We start from the raw sequence: 22,864 nt of genomic DNA, 5'->3' as shown, positions 1-22,864 counted from the left end.
ATTGCTTCATGTATGAACTTGCACCCGTGACTGCATCGGCGTGTGCGTTCACATACACATACAGAATGCTGACTACTATCCTGAGATGAGAATATCCCTTTAAGTCCCATCTGCAATCTTGCTCCTTTTCCCACTTATTTCAGTAAACATTTGCAATGTTTGCCAGAGAGCAGCCCCAGTCGTCTTCAGCGGAAGCGCCGGCTGCCAAGCCTCCGACGAGGACGGCTTAAAACCATCTGCTCGGAGAGAAACATTCACATCCACGTGAGGGACTAATGAAAGCTCGATGGATCGAAACCTGGGAGGAGGCCTCCACCGTGCCGGCAGTGTGACATCACATAACGGATGTACTTCCTGCGCGTCTCACGTGACCCGTAACCTCACGGCTGCAGGACATACACCGCAGGGGGTTGCATCTCAGGGGCCAAACAACCACAATATGGCTGCCAGCCCCTACCTTGGGGCTATTTTCATGACTATGTAATGATGGATGAAGATGGGCTCCGCTCAAGGATGTCTCTTCAGTTCTGACACCTTCTGGGTCTCCTGGAGGCAAAAACAGACTTGGGGCCCCCTACTGGTGGGAGATGGCCACAGAGTTTAAAAATATTAACCTCCGAAAGGACCAGGACTGTCTGGGCTTTTTGTTAAGACCTTTTTTTTTTCCCTTTCTTTGTGTAGCCTCCCAAAATTTGCGTTACTATTTTGACATGGCTGCATGGGGCCTTGTTTCACTTTTTTCGGCACACTTTGGGTTCATGCGGGTGCACACTGTACATGGGTGGTCCAAAGGGCAGCAGAAAGAGTCTTTGACAACCAACTACATAGGGTGCACCAGGAAGTCGGAGACGCGGCGCGGCCATCTTGGATGGCAAAAGAGGACCTTTGGGATTGGCAGATCTGCAGCTGAAATGAATAGGAGGGCACAGGACTCACAGTGGGTTAAAAAGAAAAACAGAAGCCGTACCCCCCTGCCCCCTTAGCGATTCCCCATGACTGAAGTTCTGCCGCTGCACCGGTCCCCACCGCTCTACAGGTCCTGGTACTGGCTCAACACCCAGAAAATGCTTGCTCATCCCGTCTCTAGCCATAGCGGTGACCTGCCATAGTCCGCGATTGGCTGAGCGGGTCTTTTCAACGTGTCAAACCAGGACTAGAGAATGGAGAGCGGTGGGGACCAGAGCCGCCTCAGAACACCAACACCGACGGCAGTTTTGATTTTAACGCACTGAGAATATTACAAAAAAAAATGAATTTGCAGATAATCCCTTTAAAAGAGTTTTCCCAGAGCTCAATATTAATGGCCTATCCTCAGATGGGTGGGGGTCCGACTGCAGACACCCCCGCTGATGAGCCGTCTGAAGGGGGTGCGGTGCTAATGAGAGCGCTGCAGCCTCCTCCCAGCTCATCATAATTGTGTAGTGCTGTGTAGCGCCACAAACTGTATAGTGGCTGTGATTGGTATTGCATTCACAAGAACGGCACTGAGCTGCAAATAGGCCATGTGACCGATGACATCACAGGCCTAGGAAGAGACCGAAGCTCTGCAGTCTCTTCAAACAGCTGATCGGTGGGAGTGCAGTGAGTCGGACCACTACCGATCAGCAAATCGATTACCTATCCCGAGGGTGGGTCATCAATATTCTACGTCAAGAAAAATGGGATTACACTTATCGGTAATCGGTTTTCTTTGAGCCTATGACAGCACCCCCTAGGGGAGACCACCTCCTCCGCCTCCTCCTTAGGACAGGAAACAGGAACCAGAACCTCTTTAAAAGAGGGTCCATCCCCTCTACCTACAGTCTTTTTCCAAGAACTAAGGAACATCATATTGCAATAATCTAATCATTTCTACATATATATTTTTTTTGCTTGGGGAAGGGAATCAGCCGGGTGCTGTCATAGGCTCAAAGAAAACTGATTACCGGTAAGTGTAATCCCATTGTTCCCCTTCGCCTATGACAGCTCCCCTGGAGATTTAGGCGAGATTAATCTAGGGCGGGACAACAGCTTGGAGCACCTTACCGCCAAATGCCAGGCCTTTTACTGGAAGGCAGCTGAAGTTTGTAGTGTCTGAAAAAAGTACGTGGGGAACTCCTGGTGGCAGCCCTACAAATCTGCGCTATAGAAGCGGAGGCCCTCTCTGCCCACAAAGTGGAGACTGATCTAGTAGAGCGAGCTCCGAACCCCGAGGACCGGAACAACCCCCTTGGATGAGTACGCTAAGTAAATAGCCTGTCTGAGCCATCAAGCAATGGTCTGAGAAGATGCAGCAGAGCCCTTCTTCGCACCCCGAAACAAAAGCAACAGACGAGAGGAGGACCTCCAGGGCTGAGTGACCTGAAGATATGGAATTCTACACCTCCCAACTCACCCTTTGGCACGCCCAGGTCCAATTGATTGACTGGCGAGTTCTCCTCTTCGTCCAGTAAATCCCACGCCTGCGCTGTCCCGTTTAGTATTGGGTGCAGGCGCAGTAAGTGAAGGACGCGCTCCTGCTGCCGGCCTCGCTCACTGCTCCGAATACTAAACGGGACGGCACCCGCGCACTGAGTGAGGCCGGCAGCAGGAGCGGGATTTACTGGACAAAGAGGAGAACTCGCCAGTCAATCAATTGGACCTGGGCGTGCCAAAGGGTGAGTGGACCGAGCCTATAGGTGCTAAAGCAACGCCCTCATAGCACCTAGAGGCTCATTAGCATATTGTATTTTGGAGAATGGCGGCAGGGGCACAATTATAAAGAACACCGTTATGTACTATTAGCACATCGCTAATGTCAGTCAGCTACATAACGTCATTTCTCATGACTGAAACCCTTTAAAGCGGTTCTGGTTCCTGTCCTGAGGAGGCGGTCTCATAGGCGAAGGGGAAAACCCCTTTAATATGTGATTGGAAGGGGTCTGACAAAACTCCCACTAATGCTTAAAGGGGGGTTATCCAATGTCCTATAGATTATACTTACCCCGCTCCCCTGTTGCTGCTGATCCCAGCACGGCTACCACTGCATCTCAAGCCCCCCCTAGCGTCACCTGGGAGGCTCGACCTAGTCACGGCCTGCTACTGGCTGCTCCCCCCAGGACAAGCATCCATAGCATCACGGATGACGCTCCAGAGGCCGTGCGGGGGATCAGGAGTGACGCAGGTGCCGTGGAGCAGGTTCTATATGAGGAGCCCGGCCATAGGTGGGCATGTTTTAGACACTGGATAACCCCTTTAATACGGTTGCTGTTAGAACCCCCAATTTCCATGTCACAGCCTTCCCTGCAGCATTTAGTACATTATCGATGTCTTGAGCTGTGACCCCCCCCCCCCCCACGGAAATAAATCGTACACCGTTTTCTTCGCCCCCATTTAGTTGGACGCAGTATTGCTTTTGCAAAGCCAGAGCGCAAACACATGATGTCAGCAATGTCCACACGGCTGCAGGGGACATTGATCTGCGTGTGAAAGGTAACAGAGAGGTTCAGCTCGCAGGGTAAACACCAGCGGCTCCATATCAGAGCGGGCGATGGGGGCACCGAGGCAGAACTGCTGAGATCATGGAAACCGCACAGGGCAAGGACCTGCTGACTGCACCAGGGGAAGGCTCGGCCATCGAGGGGACGCTGCCAGCAGATCCGGAGAGAAGACGCCGGCGACTATAAATCACCAGATCAGAAGATGATGGGAGGAAATGATATCATCTGTACTGGGGTGGAGGACTGGACATGCATGCTCGGCTGAGCCATAAACACATGTGGATGAGAGTCAGGACGAGCTGAACCAGCCAGGAGCTATACCAGGTGAATGACAAATCCCTGTGTCAGCGGTAATCTGAGACACACTGGTCGCCAGCAACATGTTCTCTGCCAGACCCCAGGTATACTGTTACTAGGCAGGGCTTCCCTAGCAACGACACACTGCAGAGTTGCGTTACCTGTCCCTACAAAATGGAGGAAACGCACCTGTAGATGATGTGCGGCCAAAAATACTCAGCGTAAAACCGCAGTCATTTACACTAAAATACTCACAATATCGCTGCGCAATGAATGGCCACACAGACGAGCAGGAGAGTGAATACCTGTAGTGAACTCTGAGCGGACGGCACTATCATGATTTATAATGCTGTGCGTCTCTGCCCAACCTCCACTGTAATGATTTGTACTACCATTAGATACACAGCACTACAAACCATTACAGTGGAGGTCGGTCAGAGACACACAGCCCTACAAACCATTACAGTGGAGGTGGGTCAGAGACACACAGCACTATAAAATCATTACAGTGGAGGTGGGTCAGAGACACACAGCACTATAAAATCATTACAGTGGAGGTGGGTCAGAGACACAGAGGATTATAAATCATTACAGTGGAGGTGGGTCAGAGACACACAGCACTATAAATCATTACAGTGGAGGTGGGTCAGAGACACAGAGGATTATAAATCATTACAGTGGAGGTGGGTCAGAGACACACAGCACTATAAATCATTACAGTGAAGGTGGGTCAGAGACACAGAGAATTATAAATCATTATAGTGGAGGTGGGTCAGAGACACAGAGGATTATAAATCATTACAGTGGAGGTGGGTCAGAGACACAGAGGATTATAAATCATTACAGTGGAGGTGGGTCAGAGACAAAGGATTATAAATCATTACAGTGGAGGTGGGTCAGAGACACACAGCACTATAAATCATTACAGTGGAGGTGGGTCAGAGACACAGAGGATTATAAATCATTATAGTGGAGGTGGGTCAGAGACAGAGGATTATAAATCATTACAGTGGAGGTGGGTCAGAGACACAGGATTATAAATCATTACAGTGGAGGTGGGTCAGAGACACACAGCACTATAAATCATTACAGTGGAGGTGGGTCAGAGACACAGAGGATTATAAATCATTACAGTGGAGGTGGGTCAGAGACACAGAGGATTATAAATCATTACAGTGGAGGTGGGTCAGAGACACACAGATCATTATAGTCAAAACTTTAACGCTCGCACGCGGAGGGCGATTCATGCAGTGAACATGCTCATCTGAAACCAGCCCAAGGGTTACCTTGCGGTCTTGGCCGTGCCAACCATCGTGTGACCAAGGGTGGTCGTGCAGCAGTGCAGCTATTAAAAAATAATGGGGTCACAGAGTGACTCGCCAGCTACCGCCACCACAGAATTGGAAAGAAATCAAGCAGGATTGGATTATTTTGCGATTTTGGGGTTGAGGCAGCGAGTTACGCTGCGACCTTCTCATTCCTATGGCTGCACAGATACATCCTTGGTCACACGATGGGTGTCAGGCCAAGGTTGAGAACACACAGCCTGACAACAACTGCATGTTTGCTAGAAATCGCCAAATTCGCATCTTCAGACGAGGAGCGTCAGGTGGATTACAGACAATACATTCCATTAAACCTGAGGGATCAGCTCGCCCGACACAGCGGCAAGCAGGAAAATCGGAGACGCCGAAAATGCCTAGGAGATCTAGGAGGAAGGGTTCTTCCCAGACAGCCCCATGTACCAGAAATACCACAGCAACAGGCTGGCGCATGCGCACTTCGCTCAACGAAGCCACTGCCAGGAGTCCGGGCGCATCAGGCTGAGCCTAGTGCGCAGGCGTGGGATCTAGCAGAGGGACGGGTAGGATTGCGGAGGAGGCGCTGAGCTGTAGAAGGCGGCGCAGAAGACAGGGAAGGTGGCGCTGGGCACCGGACGGCGAGGGGTGCAGCTGGGCACCCTGTATTAACAGACCTCCCCTTGGGCACCTTAAGTAAGTGATTGACAGGTTATAAAAACCTGTTTTTTGGCCAAATAGAGCCACAGTGAAGTTGAATAAGGCCAGCTTAGGATTCTTCTTACTAGTCCGGACATGAGCATATGTTTAGGTTATAGGGGCAAAATCTCATGACAGAATCCCTTTAAATGGGCCCCTACGGTACCCGTGCACGTCTCTGCCTAAAAACCGGAGCTTTAGAGTTATGCCCGGAGGGTCGCTTTAATAGACAAGCTGCGAGGAAAAGACAAACATGTCTAAATATACAAAGAGACCTGATGCCTTCTGGTACCGGATGCACGCGCCGACCAACGCCCTCCAGACACGTGCAGGACTATTAAAGGCGCTGCCCCACAACTACTTACCTCCTGCCCACAGGATAGGGGATAAGTGTCTGATCGGCGGGGGCTCCGCCACCCGAGTGTTAGACGAGCATGCACGTTCACCCCAAAGAGCCGTGACCATGCGTGTCTGTTGCACCATTCAAAATGGGGGAACACAGGCCCCAGTTTTCAGCCCCCTGCCAGTCAGATACCTATACCCCTATCCTGTGGATAGACAAGATGTTGCAATGGGACTGACCCTTTAATAACCGCAAAAAAGATGCGAGGGTTACGGGAAAAGAGAAAAACTGGAGCCCCATAAATGACAGAAGGCCTGTGTCCTGGTGGAGCACAAGTCGGGGGTGGGGTGAATATATATGCATCTACAAGGGGATCCAAAAATGGTGTCTGGAGGTAAACAAATTTTCTGCCCTGTGATCGCTTGCTACGGGCAACAAATTCGGTTTTCTTGAAGACCAGGGAACAGCAACCTCTGGCACTCCAGCTGCTATGAAACTACAACTCCCAGCATGCAAACTTACTCGGCTGTTCTTGTAACTCCCACAGAAGTGAAAGGAGGATTCTGGGAGTTGTAGTTTTAGAACAGTTGGGGTGCCGGAGGTTGCTGATCCCTGTTTTAGACAGTTGTCACGATTCTGCCCCTTTTCTTCAGGAGCAGAAATCAGACTACAAACCGACACAAAGTGACTATTGCACTGACTTGCTGGAAGAAGGAGGAATTCGTTGACCGGCTGGTGATGAAAGCACCTGTCACCTCAGCGGGGAGGTCAACCTCCATGACCTTAGAATCTGGGGCTCAGAAAACCCACGGTGCCCTTATTGAGCGCATGAGGGACTCGCCCAAAGTAAACATGCTCGGTGCAATGAGCGGGTGCAAAGTCTACGGTTGCTTCTCTTTTGCAGAAGCCGCTGCTACCTGGAAACATTCAGGTAATTGCTCATGCCACAGGTAGAGGAAGATCCGCCAAAACGGAGTCAGTCAGCAGGACGGGGTTCGCCAATACCGGAATGAAACTGCAAATGAGTAGAAGTCTGGGTGTCATTCCCCTTCTCCAAAATTCCCATACCTATCCCTTGGACTTATGTCTTTTTTTTAACCGTATTAACTATGTAACTACCGGAATGTTCCATTCCACGCCACGCCAGAATAAACGATTCACCAATGTTGCGCTGGCCTCCACGACCACCAGATCTCACACCCTGCGACTTCTTTCTGGGCGGTTGCATCAAGAACTCAGGGTAACTACGGCCCCCCCAGCCACAGGATCGGAACGACCCAAGACAACGCATCATGGAAAAAGAGGAGCCCATATCCGAGGAGATGCTGGACAGAACTCCGGACTACCTCCTGATCATACGCCGGGTCAAAAATGGCGTTCACATCGATTTGTGCGAGGCTTTCATTTTGCACTATTCTTTTGGATCCCCCCCCCCCCCCCTATATATACAGATGGTGAACACTTGGGGTAGGAACTAACACAGCCCCCTGCCTACCACACATCGTACAGCAGCGCCCTGAAACTATCACTCTCAGCAGATACTCAGCAGTTGGAAACCACAACCATCCAGGACTCCTATATTTTTCCTTGAGCCTGTATGAGCACGCCCCTTGTACTTTGCAAAGAAAAGGACCATTTTTGGATTTTTTGGGGGGGGAGGAGGCAGACTGACTGCACTTAACATGAAAAAATAATTTCACGGGAGCGGTCTACATCACTGCTGCATATACAACGGTGAATAATTTAGAGGCCTCCACATGCCTCGTCCTCGTGACCTCACCCTGCTCCATATACAGAGGATCTACACAAGGGACCAGGCACTCAGGAGGTAAAAGGGACTGCCCAGGACAGAATTTATCCAGAAACCCTGGAGGACCCCTTTAAGAAGCGGTCATCGCCTATATTTAGGAAGTACAAAAGCCATGGCTGGAGAGATGTTATGGCGCTATTACAGGGCGTTAGCTGGCGGAGGCGGCACCAGGATTTACCATCATATTCTGGGCTGCACCTAGACCAGGGGCAGCCGTCAGTTAGCGGTAAATTGGGACCACCTCTAGTACAATGAGGCAGATCCCCTGATGATGATCACTGCTCAATAAGCTGCCACATCACTGTCGCCGGGCAGCCGAGTCCTCCAGGGGGCTCCACTCGGGGTGTATTCACACGTGCAGGCATCAATCACATTTTACGATGCGCTGTTTGAAGCCATAATCAGATACGGCTCATAAAAGAGAAGATACTGCAGACAGATAACGGCTTCTGCTCTTTATTGAATCCACTCCTGGTTTCTGCACAAAAAACCCTGCAGGTGTGAACATATCCTAACAAGTGGCGGGGGAAAGGAGGTCCCCGAGCCATTAGCCAGTATGTAATGAATGGAAAGGAAAACCCCTCTAAAGGGCATCGGTGTCCCTATGACACCGGCTGACCTCTTCCATGTGCGCTTGGCAGCTGAAGGCTTCTGTGTTGGTCCCATGTTCATATGTGCTCGCATTACAGAGAAATGTGATGTTTTATTATATGCAAATGAGCCTCTAAGAGCAACTGGGGCGTTACCATTACACCTAGAGGCTCTGCTCTCTCTGCACTTTGACAGGACCAGGCAGTGAACACGCCATCATGTCTGGCCCTCACTTCTCCTAAAGCCTCTAGGTGTAATGGTAACGCCCCCGTTGCTCCTAGAGGCTCATTTGCATATAATAAAACATCATTTTTCTCTGTAATGCGAGCACATATGAACATGGGACCAATAGAGAGGTCTTCAGCTGCCAAGCGCACATGGAACAGGTCAGCTAGAGAACTGCTGACAGATGCACTGTAACCCACAGCTTCCCACATCTCTTACTGCTTAATTAACCCCTTAATGACCAGTGATCTGCACCTAACGAACCAGACATTTTTTAAGCAAGGATGCTCAGGAAAGGCCATTGCTAGCTGATAGAAGGGGTCCGGCACCACTATTGGTCACTGTGTAGCTCCAGCACCGTTTGTTGGCACCAGAGCTACAATGTCTACAACGTTGTGACCGAGTTTTCTGCCATTTAACAAAATGGACGGGGCAACTTTTTTATTTCACTAGTAGAAGGACCCAGCTTTGCTCAGGTATATTTAATTGAATGTTTGTGTATCGTTAAAAGATATCAACAGTATTCCCTAAAGCAGTGACCTCCACAGCACCCCGCTGCCTTAACAGTGACCTCCACAGCACCCCGCTGCCTTAACAGTGACCTCCACAGCACCCCGCTGCCTTAACAGTGACCTCCACAGCACCCCGCTGCCTTAACAGTGACCTCCACAGCACCCCGCTGCCTTAACAGTGACCTCCACAGCACCCCGCTGCCTTAACAGTGACCTCCACAGCACCCCGCTGCCTTAACAGTGACCTCCACAGCACCCCGCTGCCTTAACAGTGACCTCCACAGCACCCCGCTGCCTTAACAGTGACCTCCACAGCACCCCGCTGCCTTAACAGTGACCTCCACAGCACCCCGCTGCCTTAACAGTGACCTCCACAGCACCCCGCTGCCTTAACAGTGACCTCCACAGCACCCCGCTGCCTTAACAGTGACCTCCACAGCACCCCGCTGCCTTAACAGTGACCTCCACAGCACCCCGCTGCCTTAACAGTGACCTCCACAGCACCCCGCTGCCTTAACAGTGACCTCCACAGCACCCCGCTGCCTTAACAGTGACCTCCACAGCACCCCGCTGCCTTAACAGTGACCTCCACAGCACCCCGCTGCCTTAACAGTGACCTCCACAGCACCCCGCTGCCTTAACAGTGACCTCCACAGCACCCCGCTGCCTTAACAGTGACCTCCACAGCACCCCGCTGCCTTAACAGTGACCTCCACAGCACCCCGCTGCCTTAACAGTGACCTCCACAGCACCCCGCTGCCTTAACAGTGACCTCCACAGTAGTTGCCCCTTTAATAGTGGCCCCTACCCCCTTAACAGTGACCTCCACAGCACCCCGATGCCTTAACAGTGAACTCCACAGCAGTTGCCCCTTTAATAGTGGCCCCTACCCCCTTAACAGTGACCTCCACAGCACCCCGCTGCCTTAACAGTGACCTCCACAGCAGTTGCCCCTTTAATAGTGGCCCCTACCCCCTTAACAGTGACCTCCACAGTGCCCTGCCTCTAATACTAGGGCTACACGACGACATGTGTCGCGCAAAATTTTGTCTCAACAATCTGTATAATGATAGGCCATGGTGTCGCACTGCGACAGTCGTGTCGCGGTCTGTCACATGTCGCCGTGCAACACCATAGACTATCATTATAAAAATTGTTGCGCAACATTGGTGCGACATCAATGTCTTTGTGTAGCCCTAGCCCAGTGATAGGCAAACTGCGGCTCTCCAGCTGTTGCAAAACTACAACTCCCACCATGCCCTGCTGTAGGCTGAAAGCTGTAGGCAGTCTTTGCATGTTGGGAGTTGTAGTTCTGCAACAGCTGGAGAGCCGCAGTTTGCCTATCACCGCCCTAGCCTAAAGCTGACCTACAGCAGTGAAGAAAAATGGCTGGGTTGTTATGGGAACCTGAAGTAGAGCTATGTGTATGTGGATACTAAGGGCCTGCAAACTTCTATTGGGATATGAGTTAAAGACTTGCAGGCTTCTATTGGATAATGCAGGTCATTTTTTGGGAATCTCTCAGGAACAGTACGTGCTAGAGAGCGGTGACCCAGGTGGATGGGTATACCAAGTTTAGTTGAAATCGATGGTTGCGGCAATACCCCCCCCCCCCGTAACCAGGGCATTTATCACTAGCAGAGCTGATCTGGGTTTCATAAGGGCCCTTTAACACAAGCAGACAAACGGGACAATAATCGATAAAGGTAAAGGCTGACCACAAACGATCAGTTCCTGGGGTAAATGCGCTGGCAATCACGTGACAAGCGGTCGTGTTCGTTATAGTCTGGTGTAGGGTCGTGTAAAAGGACCAAGGCGAAGGGATTCTGCCATGCCGACTCAGACATGTAGTGCCATTGAGCTCAATGTAGGCTGAGAAAAAAAAAAAAAACTTCTGTCTCTTCCTGGGGGTAACTGGCTGCTTCTGCTACATTGCAGGAGAAGGCCTGACACAGGGGAACCGTATGGAGGCTCCGTTTCCTCCTCAACAACATGATTCACTTAAAAGGTATTGTCCGGGTTCAGGCCGACGGGGATATAAGCTCCGCTTCACCATGTAGGAGTGGGGCATCCCCTTGCTCCTCGCCTCGCGCAGGGCAAGGTCGGTTTGTTGTGAGCCGGTGACGTACCAGGCTTCACATCAGTATGCTAGGCAGAGACTTCCACCTAGCAGGGAGCCCGGTTACATCAGCGTCACAAATGGGCGGTGTATAGCGCTGTTCTTGTCGGGTTTTAGAGGCAGGTATCACTAGTACCCACCGGCCAGAACAGTGCTATACACCGCCCATTTGTGACGGTGACATCACCGGGCTTCCCATCACTTTGCTAGACGGAGACTTCAGCCTAGCAGGGTCACCTGCTCACTACAAACAGACCTTGCCCTGTGTGGTGCAAGGTGAGCGGAGCAACGGAGCAAGGAAATGCTCCGCTCCTACACGGTACATGAGTGCAGGGGAGCAAGGGAAAAGCAGACACCCATAGGGTACGTAAAACCATGACAATGGGCAAGGCCGATCAGATCGGGCCAGTACAGAGATGCAGTCACCGCCATAGACACCATGAGTTGTCACTGCCGTCGCTGGGTCAGGCCTCAGACAGCAGTATCCTCAGCACATTTTAGCTTCCGTAGGACAACGGCACGTCCCAGACTGACGGCATGAAGACCCAAACTACCGGCATCACAGGGACCCATGACACCGCAGGTTCAGATCATTAGATTTGGAGTTGGGCCGAGGCCTTAGTCTGTACCATTCCCCCCTCAATTAGATCTAATCAGACAATGCAACCAAGCAACGGGGGTGAGACCTGGGAGCCCCCCAGCACAGGCCTCCACTGATGCCTATAGGAGTACAGTACGGGGGGGGGGGGGGGTCCGTCACACACTGGACGCAGCGCTCACGCAGATAGACAGAACGCGATTGTCAGCCCAGAAGTAAGCAGAAACCTGAGCAGGGGAGGGTTAATACAGGCGATTACTGGTTACTAAGGCCTCGCACACGTGACCACATTTCTCATCCAGACAGCACACTGACACACGTGGCCTTTCCGCAAATTATAAAATATTCTGGTCTGTTCCACTGATGGGGGTGTGAAACAATACGAAATTCCCAAAGAAGGCTAGTATTGTGTTTGCAGACCAACCTACCGAGGCCTACAGCACTCCCTGCAGTTACAGAACTGTGCTAGTTAAGGGACAACCCCTTAATTATGTCCTGAAATGTCCTAACATTGACTTCTTTGCTGTCGGGGAATAGAAACGCTGCTTTCCTACAGTATATGAGGAGTGGAAAGCATCTGATACATTGTAACCAACATCAGGACAGAAGAGAGATCTGTGCTGCACTGGATACAACTGTAACGAACCCTCAGCTGCCAGAAGCAGTTGGCTTTCAGGCTCTGAGCATAAGGCTACATTCACACTAGGGTTAAAGTTTTTCCGGCATAGAGTTCCGTCCTAGGGGCTCATACCGGAAAAGAACTGATCAGTTTTATCCCCATGCATTCTGAATGGAGAGCATTCTGTTCAGGAAGCATCAGTTCAGTCACTATTACGGTATTTTCTCCGGCCAAAATTCCGAACACTTGGCGGAATGCCGCTGAAATGTATTAATGCCAGATCCGGTACCAAGTGTTCCGGAAAAACAGATCTGGTTTTCCAGTCTGCGCGTGTGCAGAGCCTTAAAAATGTGAAAATAAATAAATACCGGTTCCGTTTTTCCGGATGACACTGGAGACATGGATCCGGTATTTTAACGCATTTGTCAAACGGATCCGCATCTGGAAACAAATGGTATCCGCTTGCGCACGGATTTCCGGATACGGCAGGCAGTTCCGACAACAGTAATGCCTGCCGGATTCCTCTAACACTAGTGTGAAAGTACCCTAAACAGGAATGTTCCCATTTAGTGACAACAAGCAGAGATCCTAAAGATGGTGAGGAACTTTAGTACAAAGTATATTAGCTGCTTTCCTTCCACAGCGGTCTTGCGAGGTCGCAGGACACAAATGACGCCTGTGCTGTAACGAGCCGCGCACCCGTCTGACGTCACATGACCAGGGCAGAGCTCTTATCCCGTGGAAGGAAACAATGAGGGTTCCTAGTGAGTGACAGCAAGCAGAGATCTTGAAAACAGGAATTGACACAGATGTATATTGAAAAGCTGCAGAATGCTGCATTTTCGATGAAGTGACATCTGTGTCAGAAAGACGGGGCCGTGTGTCCCATCACTGGGCGCAGCCCGACAACCGTCATCACACGTCAGTGAGGACTCGTCTGTGTGACGGATCCAGCACCTAGCTTTATTGTACCCCTAAAATATACTAAACCACAAGAATGGGCACAATATACCGCTAGGGGTGACCCACCACCCGCTAGGAAAATAAGGGCCCCACAGGAGAGGTCACCAGGGGCTGGTTATACAGCAGCTAGGAAGATACCCCAAAACACACTGCACCTGCGGACCACCTGTCAGGAGGGGACCCCCCAAAAAAAAAACAGAACACAGGGGAGCACCGCTCACAACCCTGAACCCCCATACAGAGTAGAACAAATACCCTGCAGACGGGAAAGTAAAGGAGACCCCACAATGTACAGTCAGGGAGACCCCACAATGTACAGGCAGGGAGACCCCACAACACGCTGCCCCCCCCCCCCCCACAATGTACAGGCAGGGAGACCCCACAACACGCTGCCCCCCCCCCCCACAATGTACAGGCAGGGAGACCCCACAACACGCTGCCCCCCCCCCCCCACAATGTACAGGCAGGGAGACCCCACAACACGCTGCCCCCCCCCCCCCACAATGTACAGGCAGGGAGACCCCACAACACGCTGCCCCCCCCCCCACAATGTACAGGCAGGGAGACCCCACAACACGCTGCCCCCCCCCCCCCCACAATGTACAGGCAGGGAGACCCCACAACACGCTGCCCCCCCCCCCACAATGTACAGGCAGGGAGACCCCACAACACGCTGCCCCCCCCCCCCCCACAATGTACAGGCAGGGAGACCCCACAACACGCTGCCCCCCCCCCCCCCACAATGTACAGGCAGGGAGACCCCACAACACGCTGCCCCCCCCCCCCCCACAATGTACAGGCAGGGAGACCCCACAACACGCTGCCCCCCCCCCCACAATGTACAGGCAGGGAGACCCCACAACACGCTGCCCCCCCCCCACAATGTACAGGCAGGGAGACCCCACAACACGCTGCCCCCCCCCCCCCCCCACAATGTACAGGCAGGGAGACCCCACAACACGCTGCCCCCCCCCCCCCCCCCACAATGTACAGGCAGGGAGACCCCACAACACGCTGCCCCCCCCCCCCCACAATGTACAGGCAGGGAGACCCCACAACACGCTGCCCCCCCCCCCCACAATGTACAGGCAGGGAGACACCACAACACGCTGCCCCCCCCCCCCACAATGTACAGGCAGGGAGACCCCACAACACGCTGCCCCCCCCCCCCCCACAATGTACAGGCAGGGAGACCCCACAACACGCTGCCCCCCCCCCCCACAATGTACAGGCAGGGAGACCCCACAACACGCTGCCCCCCCCCCCCCACAATGTACAGGCAGGGAGACCCCACAACACACTGCCCCCCCCCCACAATGTACAGGCAGGGAGACCCCACAACACACTGCCCCCCCACAATGTACAGGCAGGGAGACCCCACAACACACTGCCCCCCCACAATGTACAGGCAGGGAGACCCCACAACACACTGCCCCCCCACAATGTACAGGCAGGGAGACCCCACAACACACTGCCCCCCCACAATGTACAGGCAGGGAGACCCCACAACACACTGCCCCCCCACAATGTACAGGCAGGGAGACCCCACAACACACTGCCCCCCCACAATGTACAGGCAGGGAGACCCCACAACACACTGCCCCCCCACAATGTACAGGCAGGGAGACCCCACAACACACTGCCCCCCCACAATGTACAGGCAGGGAGACCCCACAACACACTGCCCCCCCACAATGTACAGGCAGGGAGACCCCACAACACACTGCCCCCCCACAATGTACAGGCAGGGAGACCCCACAACACGCTGCCCCCCCACAATGTACAGGCAGGGCGACCCCACAACACGCTGCCCCCCACAATGTACAGGCAGGGAGACCCCACAATACACTGACATTACCCCGGGGCCCCTCTACTCACAGTCCAGGTGCTTCTTCTTGGGCCCCATGATTTCGTGGGTCGTGGCCTTGCACACGGTCTTGGAGACGGCGGAGCCGGTGACGCTGTGCTGCGCCGCCGTGATGCGGTCCGTGATGCTCTGCCCGGACATGGCAGCTTCTCCTACCCGCACAGATCAGAGGGATGAGGCCGGAGACTTGGGATCCGGTGTGACCAGACCAGCCGCACACCTGCTCATGGAGAGGAGCGTGCCCCACTCACACGGACACTCCCGGCCCCGCTCACTCCCTTGAAGCACGCCGGGGACCCGCCGGTACTGGCCGCCGAACGGCGCTGAGTGTCAGAGAACGGGAGCAGAGGGGAAAATGGCGGCGCAGCTCCACCTCAGAGCCGTGAGAGAGAGCCCGGTGGCATCACGTGACCGGGGGCGGGGCGTATCCAGAGGGTCTTTTTCCCTGAGAGGCGGGGCTTTCCAGAGAAATCTACGGTGTGGGCGGAGACTGCGTGTAAAACCTTAAACGAGGGCGGGGCAAATACGTGGGAATCAAGCAGTGTGGGTGGGGCGTGTAGCTGACCACGCCCAGTTTCAGGGCTATGATGTGCTGGCTGCCAGTTCACCACTAGTCCACTACACGAGTAATCCCAGTATAAAGCCTCATACACACAAATGTATTTTCTTTCCGTGTCTGTTCCGTTTTTGGTTTTTTTGCGGATAGTATATGGAACCATTCATTTCAATGGGTCCAAAAAAAAAAAAAAGGAAGTTACTCCGAGTGCGTTCCGTTTCCGTATGTCCGTATTTCCGTTCCGCAAAAAAATAGAACATGTCCTATTATTGTCCGCATTACGGCCAAGGATAGTACTGTTCTATTAGGGGCCAGCTGTTCCATTTCGCAAAATACGGAATGCACACTGACGTCAACCGTATTTTTTGCGGATCAGTTTTTTTACAGATCGCAAAATACATACGGTCGTGTGCATGAGGCCTAACCGTACACTCCCTGTCATATATGGACTTATTCATACAGACACTTTTCTAAAGATTCCGTTACCACGGACCATAACGCAATTCTATGACGGCATTCCGTTATTCATTCCGTCATAATAGAAGCCTATGGGATGCAAAATGGATCCGTCCCGTTTCCGTCAGGCTACTTTCACATTAGCGTTGTTTGCGGATCCGTCATGGATCGGCAAAAAACCCTTCTGTTACAATAATATAGCCGCATGCATCCGCCATGAACGGATCCGGTTGTATTATATCTTCTGTAGCCAAGACGGATCCGTCATGAACACCATTAAAAGTCAATAGGGAGCGGATCAGTTTTCTATTGTGTCAGAGAAAACAGATCCGTCCCAATTAACTTACATTGTGTGTCAGGACAGATCCGTCTTGCTCGCACCACATCGCGGACAGAAAAACATTGCTTGCAGCGTTTTTCTGTCCGCGACGGAGACACAACCAAACGGAACGCATTTTGGAGCCCTCCGTTTCGTTCAGTTAAGTTTTGTCCCCAGTGACGATGAATGGGGACAAAACTGAAGTGTTTTTTTCCACTATTGAGATCCTATGATGGATCTCAATAACGGAATTGAAAACGCAGATGTGAAAGTAGCCTTAGGCTACATGCACACGACCGTATGTGTTTTGCGGTCCGCAAATTGCGGATCCGAAAAAAAAACAGATGACGTTCCATATGGCATCTGTTTTCTTTTGTTGATCCGTTTTTTTTGCGGATCCATTGTAATAATGCCTATCCTTGTCCGCAAACTAGAAAAAAATAGGACATGCACTATTTTTTTTGCAGAGCAACGGAACGGACATACTGATGTGGACAGCACACGGTGTGCTGTCCGCGTTTTTTGCGGACCCATTGAAATGAATGAGTCCGCATCCTATCCGCAAAAAAAAAATGGATCGGACACGGAAACAAAATACGGTCGTGTGCATGAGGCCTAATGCAGGGGAGTCCTCTCCTGCATAACGGAAACGGGACGGATCCGTTTTGCAGCCCACAGACTTCTATTATGACGGAATGAATAACGGAATGCCTCTAAAGGCATTCCGTTATGCATTCCATCTTAGAATTGTGCTATGGTCCGTGGTGACGGAATCCATACCACCAAAGGAAGCGTTTCATAACATGAAATTCGCTCATCTCTAGTTCCCTCCTCTCATAATCCTCCATTAAAAAAAGTGCTGTTTAGAACCCAAGGAAAGCTGGGTGACTACCAATGTCTGCCCTTATGGTTCACACATCTTTTCTATGAGCTTGAAACACACAGGGCCTTTTCTTTGTTGCCCATAGCAACCAATCAGAGCTCAGCTTTCATTTCGTAAAGTGCTCTGGGGAAATGAAAGCTGAGCTCTGATTGGTTGATTGATTTTAGACAGCAATAAAATGAGGCCCAATTACTAAGAGGCAGTGTCACGGACGTTCCTGCGACAGGTGGCAGGAGATCGGCGAGACTGGCAACACGTGGTTTGATCTGACAGGTTATGTTTCTGGTATGGCCACACCCCTTGCCTCAGGTGTTGCTAATGTGGTCATTTAACCTTCCTTATTTATAGTTGCTTCTCCCACTATGCTGTGTGGTTTATAGCTTCAGTTGTGGATCTCGGCGGAGTTCCTGGTGCGTCCATTAGCTCCTTTGAAGTTAAAGGGGGTATTCCCATCATCAGTTTTCATACTTACCTATGTCCAGCGCGACGTTCACTTCCTGGATTCGGCTATGCTTAATTGACGTCTACTCCCGGCCGGGCCGCGCTTGCGCAGAAGACTGAAGATTTTCTCCCGGCCGGGCAATGTGCTGCCGCGCATGCGCCATGGTGACTTATTCCTGGCCTGTATAGTACAGAGCCAGCGTGCGCGGCTCTGTACTATACTGGCCAGGAAGATAAGATAAGATGCCTTTATTGTCACTGTACAATGTAATGCAATGTACAATACAATGAAATGTTGGAAGAAGTCATCATGGCGCATGCACGGCAGCTTGTGCGTTCAGGACATTGCCCGGCCGGGAGAAAGTCTTCTGCGCAAGCGCGGCCTGGCTTCGACAGATGAGAGGCGGCTGTAACCCAGGGGAGACTAAAGACAACAATCGGGTAAGAGGGGACTTATTTTCTCAAAAAGGGTGGGAATTGGGTAATAAAATGTATTGACAAAAATGATCTTTAACAGTGATCATTGTGATGGGACTACCCCTTGAAGTTTTTACTTTCCCTTCTTGTATTTTGTTTGGGTTCTGTGTGTTGCATTTCCCTATTGTTTGTATTAGGCCTGAGGGAGACTCCTGTTCGGCATTCCATTTGGAGGAACAGGTGGTCTCGTCCCTGCCATTAGTACCAGGGTCCTATGGGACTCTAGGTATTCCTGTGTATGAACACAACCACCTCTGGGGTCTGTTCATAATGGTGGTCAGTCAGGATCTTGGCTAGGCTTTTACTAGGTGTCCTTCTTTCCCTAGTTCTCAGGCCTGATTCCCTGTTTTCCCCTTCCCTCTTATGCTTGGTGTGGTGCATCTCCCCCACACCGAATCGTGACAGGCAGGTTGACAGATCTCATATCTGTGTACAGAACTCAAGGAAAGCTGGGTGACCAACAATTTCTGCCCTTACGGTTCACACATCTTTCCCGTGAGCTTGAAACACAAAGGGCCTCCCTGGCTGAGTGATTTTCTGTGTTGCCCATAGCAACCAATCAGAGCTCAGCTTTCATTACTTAAACTGATCTGGGAAAATGAAAGCAGAGTTCTGATTGGCTGCTTTAAAACAGCATACTATAAAATAATGAGGCCTAATTACTCAGAGGCAGGTTGCCGGCTCTTATATTTCTTCACAAGACTCAAGGAAAGCTGGGTGACAACTTATGCAGCCGCTGCTGTACCTCACACAGGGGTTGTCACTTATCTTTCCTGTCAGTAGGGACGCTCGTTTCCAAGAATTGCCCTGTCTGGCCCACTCAAGAGGGCGTCCCGAAGATGGTCCGGCCAAATATGGTGTCCATGTATGGCACGAAGTGCACCTGGCCGCACGTAGCCAAGCCACACCCTCCCACAGCAGCTAATGGCTGCACAATTTTACCACAATCACACGGCCATTGGCTGCAGAGGATGGGCATTGCATGCGGCCAACGTCACCATCGGACCGTACCTGTCACAGTGGGGAGTGGGGGAAAACTCCCCACCTTGTAATGTGGGACCCGGAGGAAAAGCAACCAGGCCAGAGGCTGGGATAAGGGAGAAGGTCACCTCCTATTGCATCCCTATTCCTCTTCCCTAACTCCTCACCGTATGAGCGGACCTGGATGGTAGGACGGCTCATACCTAGGTCGACCCTAAGTCGCCCTGATAATCCCTGGAATAGGAGCAGGGGAGAGACGACCTGTTCTTCCACGACTCGGATGAACAGGAGTCTCACAGGCCTAGCAGCAAGGGGAGGGACAGACAGTGCACAACTACTGGATCGGCAGGTAAGAGCCCAGAAACCACTCTCACTTAACTGCTACGGCAGACAACGATGACTGGAACCCCATGCAGACAGGATGCATGGCGGCCCCTAGCAGAGCTGCATACTAACTAGTGGTTCCCCCTCCGGGGAACCCTGAGACCCCCTTCCGGAGGCACAACACTCAGGGAAAATGTCTAGCAACATGCTGGACTACAGACATCACTAGACTAGACAAGACAACACCCCACATAAGAGGGGTAGAGAAGGTTAGGTGACACCGGAAAAACATAGAAGAGACCTTGATGTTCCACAAGGTGGCCCTCAAGCACTGGGCAGGAACAAAGCTCCAGAAAACAGCAAGGCTGGAGGACAACTGACTCCAGCCAACAGGCCACAGGCAATGTAAACCTCGTGGCCACACCCAGGACACACCAAAATCCCCACCAGCTAGATAATTAACCCCTCAGGCACCAGACAGGGAAGGCCCCAGGAGAAAGGAGGGGGCACCTACATGCTGCAACCACAACACGTGCCGGTGTCACGGCGCACACCAAAGGCTGTGACAGTACCCTTATAGCGCATACACCAAGGGGTTGTCAGGATAAAGAATCTCCTATAATGGTGGATATTTTAGTTGTTACCCAACTGTCAGAGACAGATGAGCAGAGGCGACTCATTTTTTAGAAAATGACAACAGATTAAGGTACTGTTCACATCTCGCTTTTTCTGTAAATCAAGTGGATACGTTTAGACACAGTAAAAAAAAAAAGTTTACAAATGTATGCAATTTTGTGGTTTTCTATCCTTTTCTAACGTATACGTTTGACGGATGTGCATATGCTTTAAAACGTTTGTGTCCGTTTTTTAACAAAAAGCTTATATGTTGTTGTAAAACTTTTCTTCTCTTAAAATAAAGATTTGAAGGCATTATCTGAAAAAAATAGAAATGTTGTCTTACGTTTTCATCCGTCTCCCGTGTTTTTTTGTTTTTTTTGCAGGACAGAAAAGCGTTGGAAACAGACCTAATTCTTCTTGCAGCTGAGGGTTCACCTGCATCCTATCTAGACAACGTTCTGTGTGAGCTAGAAAGCCAGGACTCCAGTATGACAGTTCACCTTCACTGACACATTGTAGCAAACAGGACATAAGCGAGGCCTGTGCCGATGTGTTTAACTCGCGGAGGATTGAAATTGTAAGTAATCCTCACCCGTGAGAAGTATTAGCTATGTGCAGGGTTTTGGGTTTCCAAATGTAAAGGGAGTTTCCATTCACTGACAGCAAGCAATGATCTTTATAATGGTGAGGAATGGAAACCTAAAGTATATTGGAAAGTTGCAGGGAATTTTGTGATACATTGATTAAAGGGTTATTTCCATCTGGGCCATTCATGGTGTAGTCACCCTTACCTGCATCTGTGTCCGCACTGGCATCCTATGGCCCCAGTGTACAGAGAGGCGGCTGCGCATGCGCAGCTCCCTCCATTCACTTCTATGGGAAATGGAAACAATCTTAAAAGGGGTATTCCGGTTGGTAGTAGTAGTCCGTATAGGGGATAACTATTAAACTGCTGGAACCCCCACTGATCACGAGACCAGGCGCCCCATACCCACTGCGACCCTTTTGAAATGAACGGAGCGGCCAGTCAGGCATGCGTGTTGCCGCTCCATTAATTTCTATGGGAATTCCAGAGATAGGTAAGCGCTGTACTCAGCTATGTCCGGAACTCCCATAGGAAGGAATGGAGCGGCCACACGCATGCCTGACCGGCCGCTCCGTTCATTTTAGGGGGGCTGCAGTGGGTACAGGATCACTGTTCTCGTGATTGTAGGGGTCCTAGCAGTAGGATCCCCACCGATTTTAATAGTTATCTCCTATCCTGTGGATAGAGGACAACTACTAACAACCGGAAAACCCCGTTAAAGGGAACCTGTCATGTGGATATTTGATTATATATAATTAGTTAGATTATAATCATTAACTACTAAAAAGTGCCTTAGATGTATTCACTTACTGGTGTGACAGATGGTTACCTCATAATATACACACAAAGATGCCGCATGCTAATGAGCTGATTTGAGTCCAGCGTGATGTCATTGAGTCCAGCGTATATCTAATTCAGAGCTATAGCCACTACCCTGCCCACCTGCTGCTGATTCATATGGAAAAAAACTGTCATTCAGCAGCAGGTGGGCGGGGAGAGTCAGGAGCTCATGAATATTCATGACTCATCATTTTCAGCTGGAGCTTTTCAATACAAGATGTTGGCAGATTGACTGGGTCAATTAAAGAAAGTGACCCAGCATTTTGCTAAGCGAATCAGTTACTTATTTATGTGACCCTTAGTTAGGACACCATAAAACTGGTGACAGGTTCCCATTAAGCTTTAGGTATCCTCTTTTTAAAGATGTCTCGTATATCAGATAATAGGAGAGGGGGCACATACTTTTCATGGTACTTTATCATAATATAGCAGGGACTCTGTCAGGGGTCATATAGAGTGAAGATTCCAGCCATGGGCTAATGTTAGTCTTTCCTACGCACTTATTTAGAGAGTCATTAACCTCACAAAATATGTTATAAACAGGAAATGCCAGGGTTTGACATCACCCGTGGCGGGAGCGAGCAGCTCTGCAGGACCGGCCCTTGTCATCTGTACATTTTAGATGTCCTTGAGTCGTCCTCCTCCATTAAGATCTGTTCCTGGAAAGGCTAGGTGACAACCACTGAGCTGGGGTAGACGTCCTGTATACCAATACCACGTATAGGCTGTATCCTGCACACCACTGTATCCGTTCTTGCGGTCTGCAAAATACCGATGCGGTCCGGGTGCATCCTGCAATTTTCATAGGGCCTATCGTAAAAAAAGCCTATTCTTGTCCACAAAACGGACAAGAATAGGACAGGTTCTATCATTTGTGGCCCAGCCGCACGGATGCGGACAGCAAAATGAATGGGTCTGTGTGCGATCCACAAAAAATATGGATCAGACACTTGTGCATGAGGACATACGAACGTATCCGCTTTG

At 51.0% G+C, this 22,864-nt stretch overlaps 1 protein-coding gene across 10 annotated transcripts in view; it reads right to left on the bottom strand.

The window, feature by feature from the left end:
• The window catches only part of PICALM (phosphatidylinositol binding clathrin assembly protein), an 81,402-nt gene extending 65,588 nt beyond the window's left edge, over positions 1 to 15,814 (bottom strand). For 6 of the 10 annotated variants that reach the window (XM_044287985.1, XM_044287989.1, XM_044287993.1 and 3 more), the window contains exon 1: positions 15,411 to 15,813. In XM_044287985.1, the coding sequence (XP_044143920.1) occupies positions 15,411 to 15,540 (130 nt within the window). In that variant the 5' untranslated portion in view covers positions 15,541 to 15,813. Of the gene's footprint in view, positions 1 to 15,410 lie in introns of all 10 variants that reach the window. The other 4 variants (XM_044287990.1, XM_044287991.1, XM_044287988.1 and 1 more) reach the window with 2 other exon arrangements.
• Positions 15,815 to 22,864: the final 7,050 nt, after the last annotated feature.

The sequence above is a fragment of the Bufo gargarizans genome, chromosome 3 (genome assembly GCF_014858855.1).
Source record: "Bufo gargarizans isolate SCDJY-AF-19 chromosome 3, ASM1485885v1, whole genome shotgun sequence".
Classification (NCBI taxonomy): Eukaryota; Metazoa; Chordata; class Amphibia; order Anura; family Bufonidae; genus Bufo; species Bufo gargarizans.
Note: the sequence above shows the minus strand (reverse complement) of the source record. Positions and strands in the feature narration are given on the sequence as shown.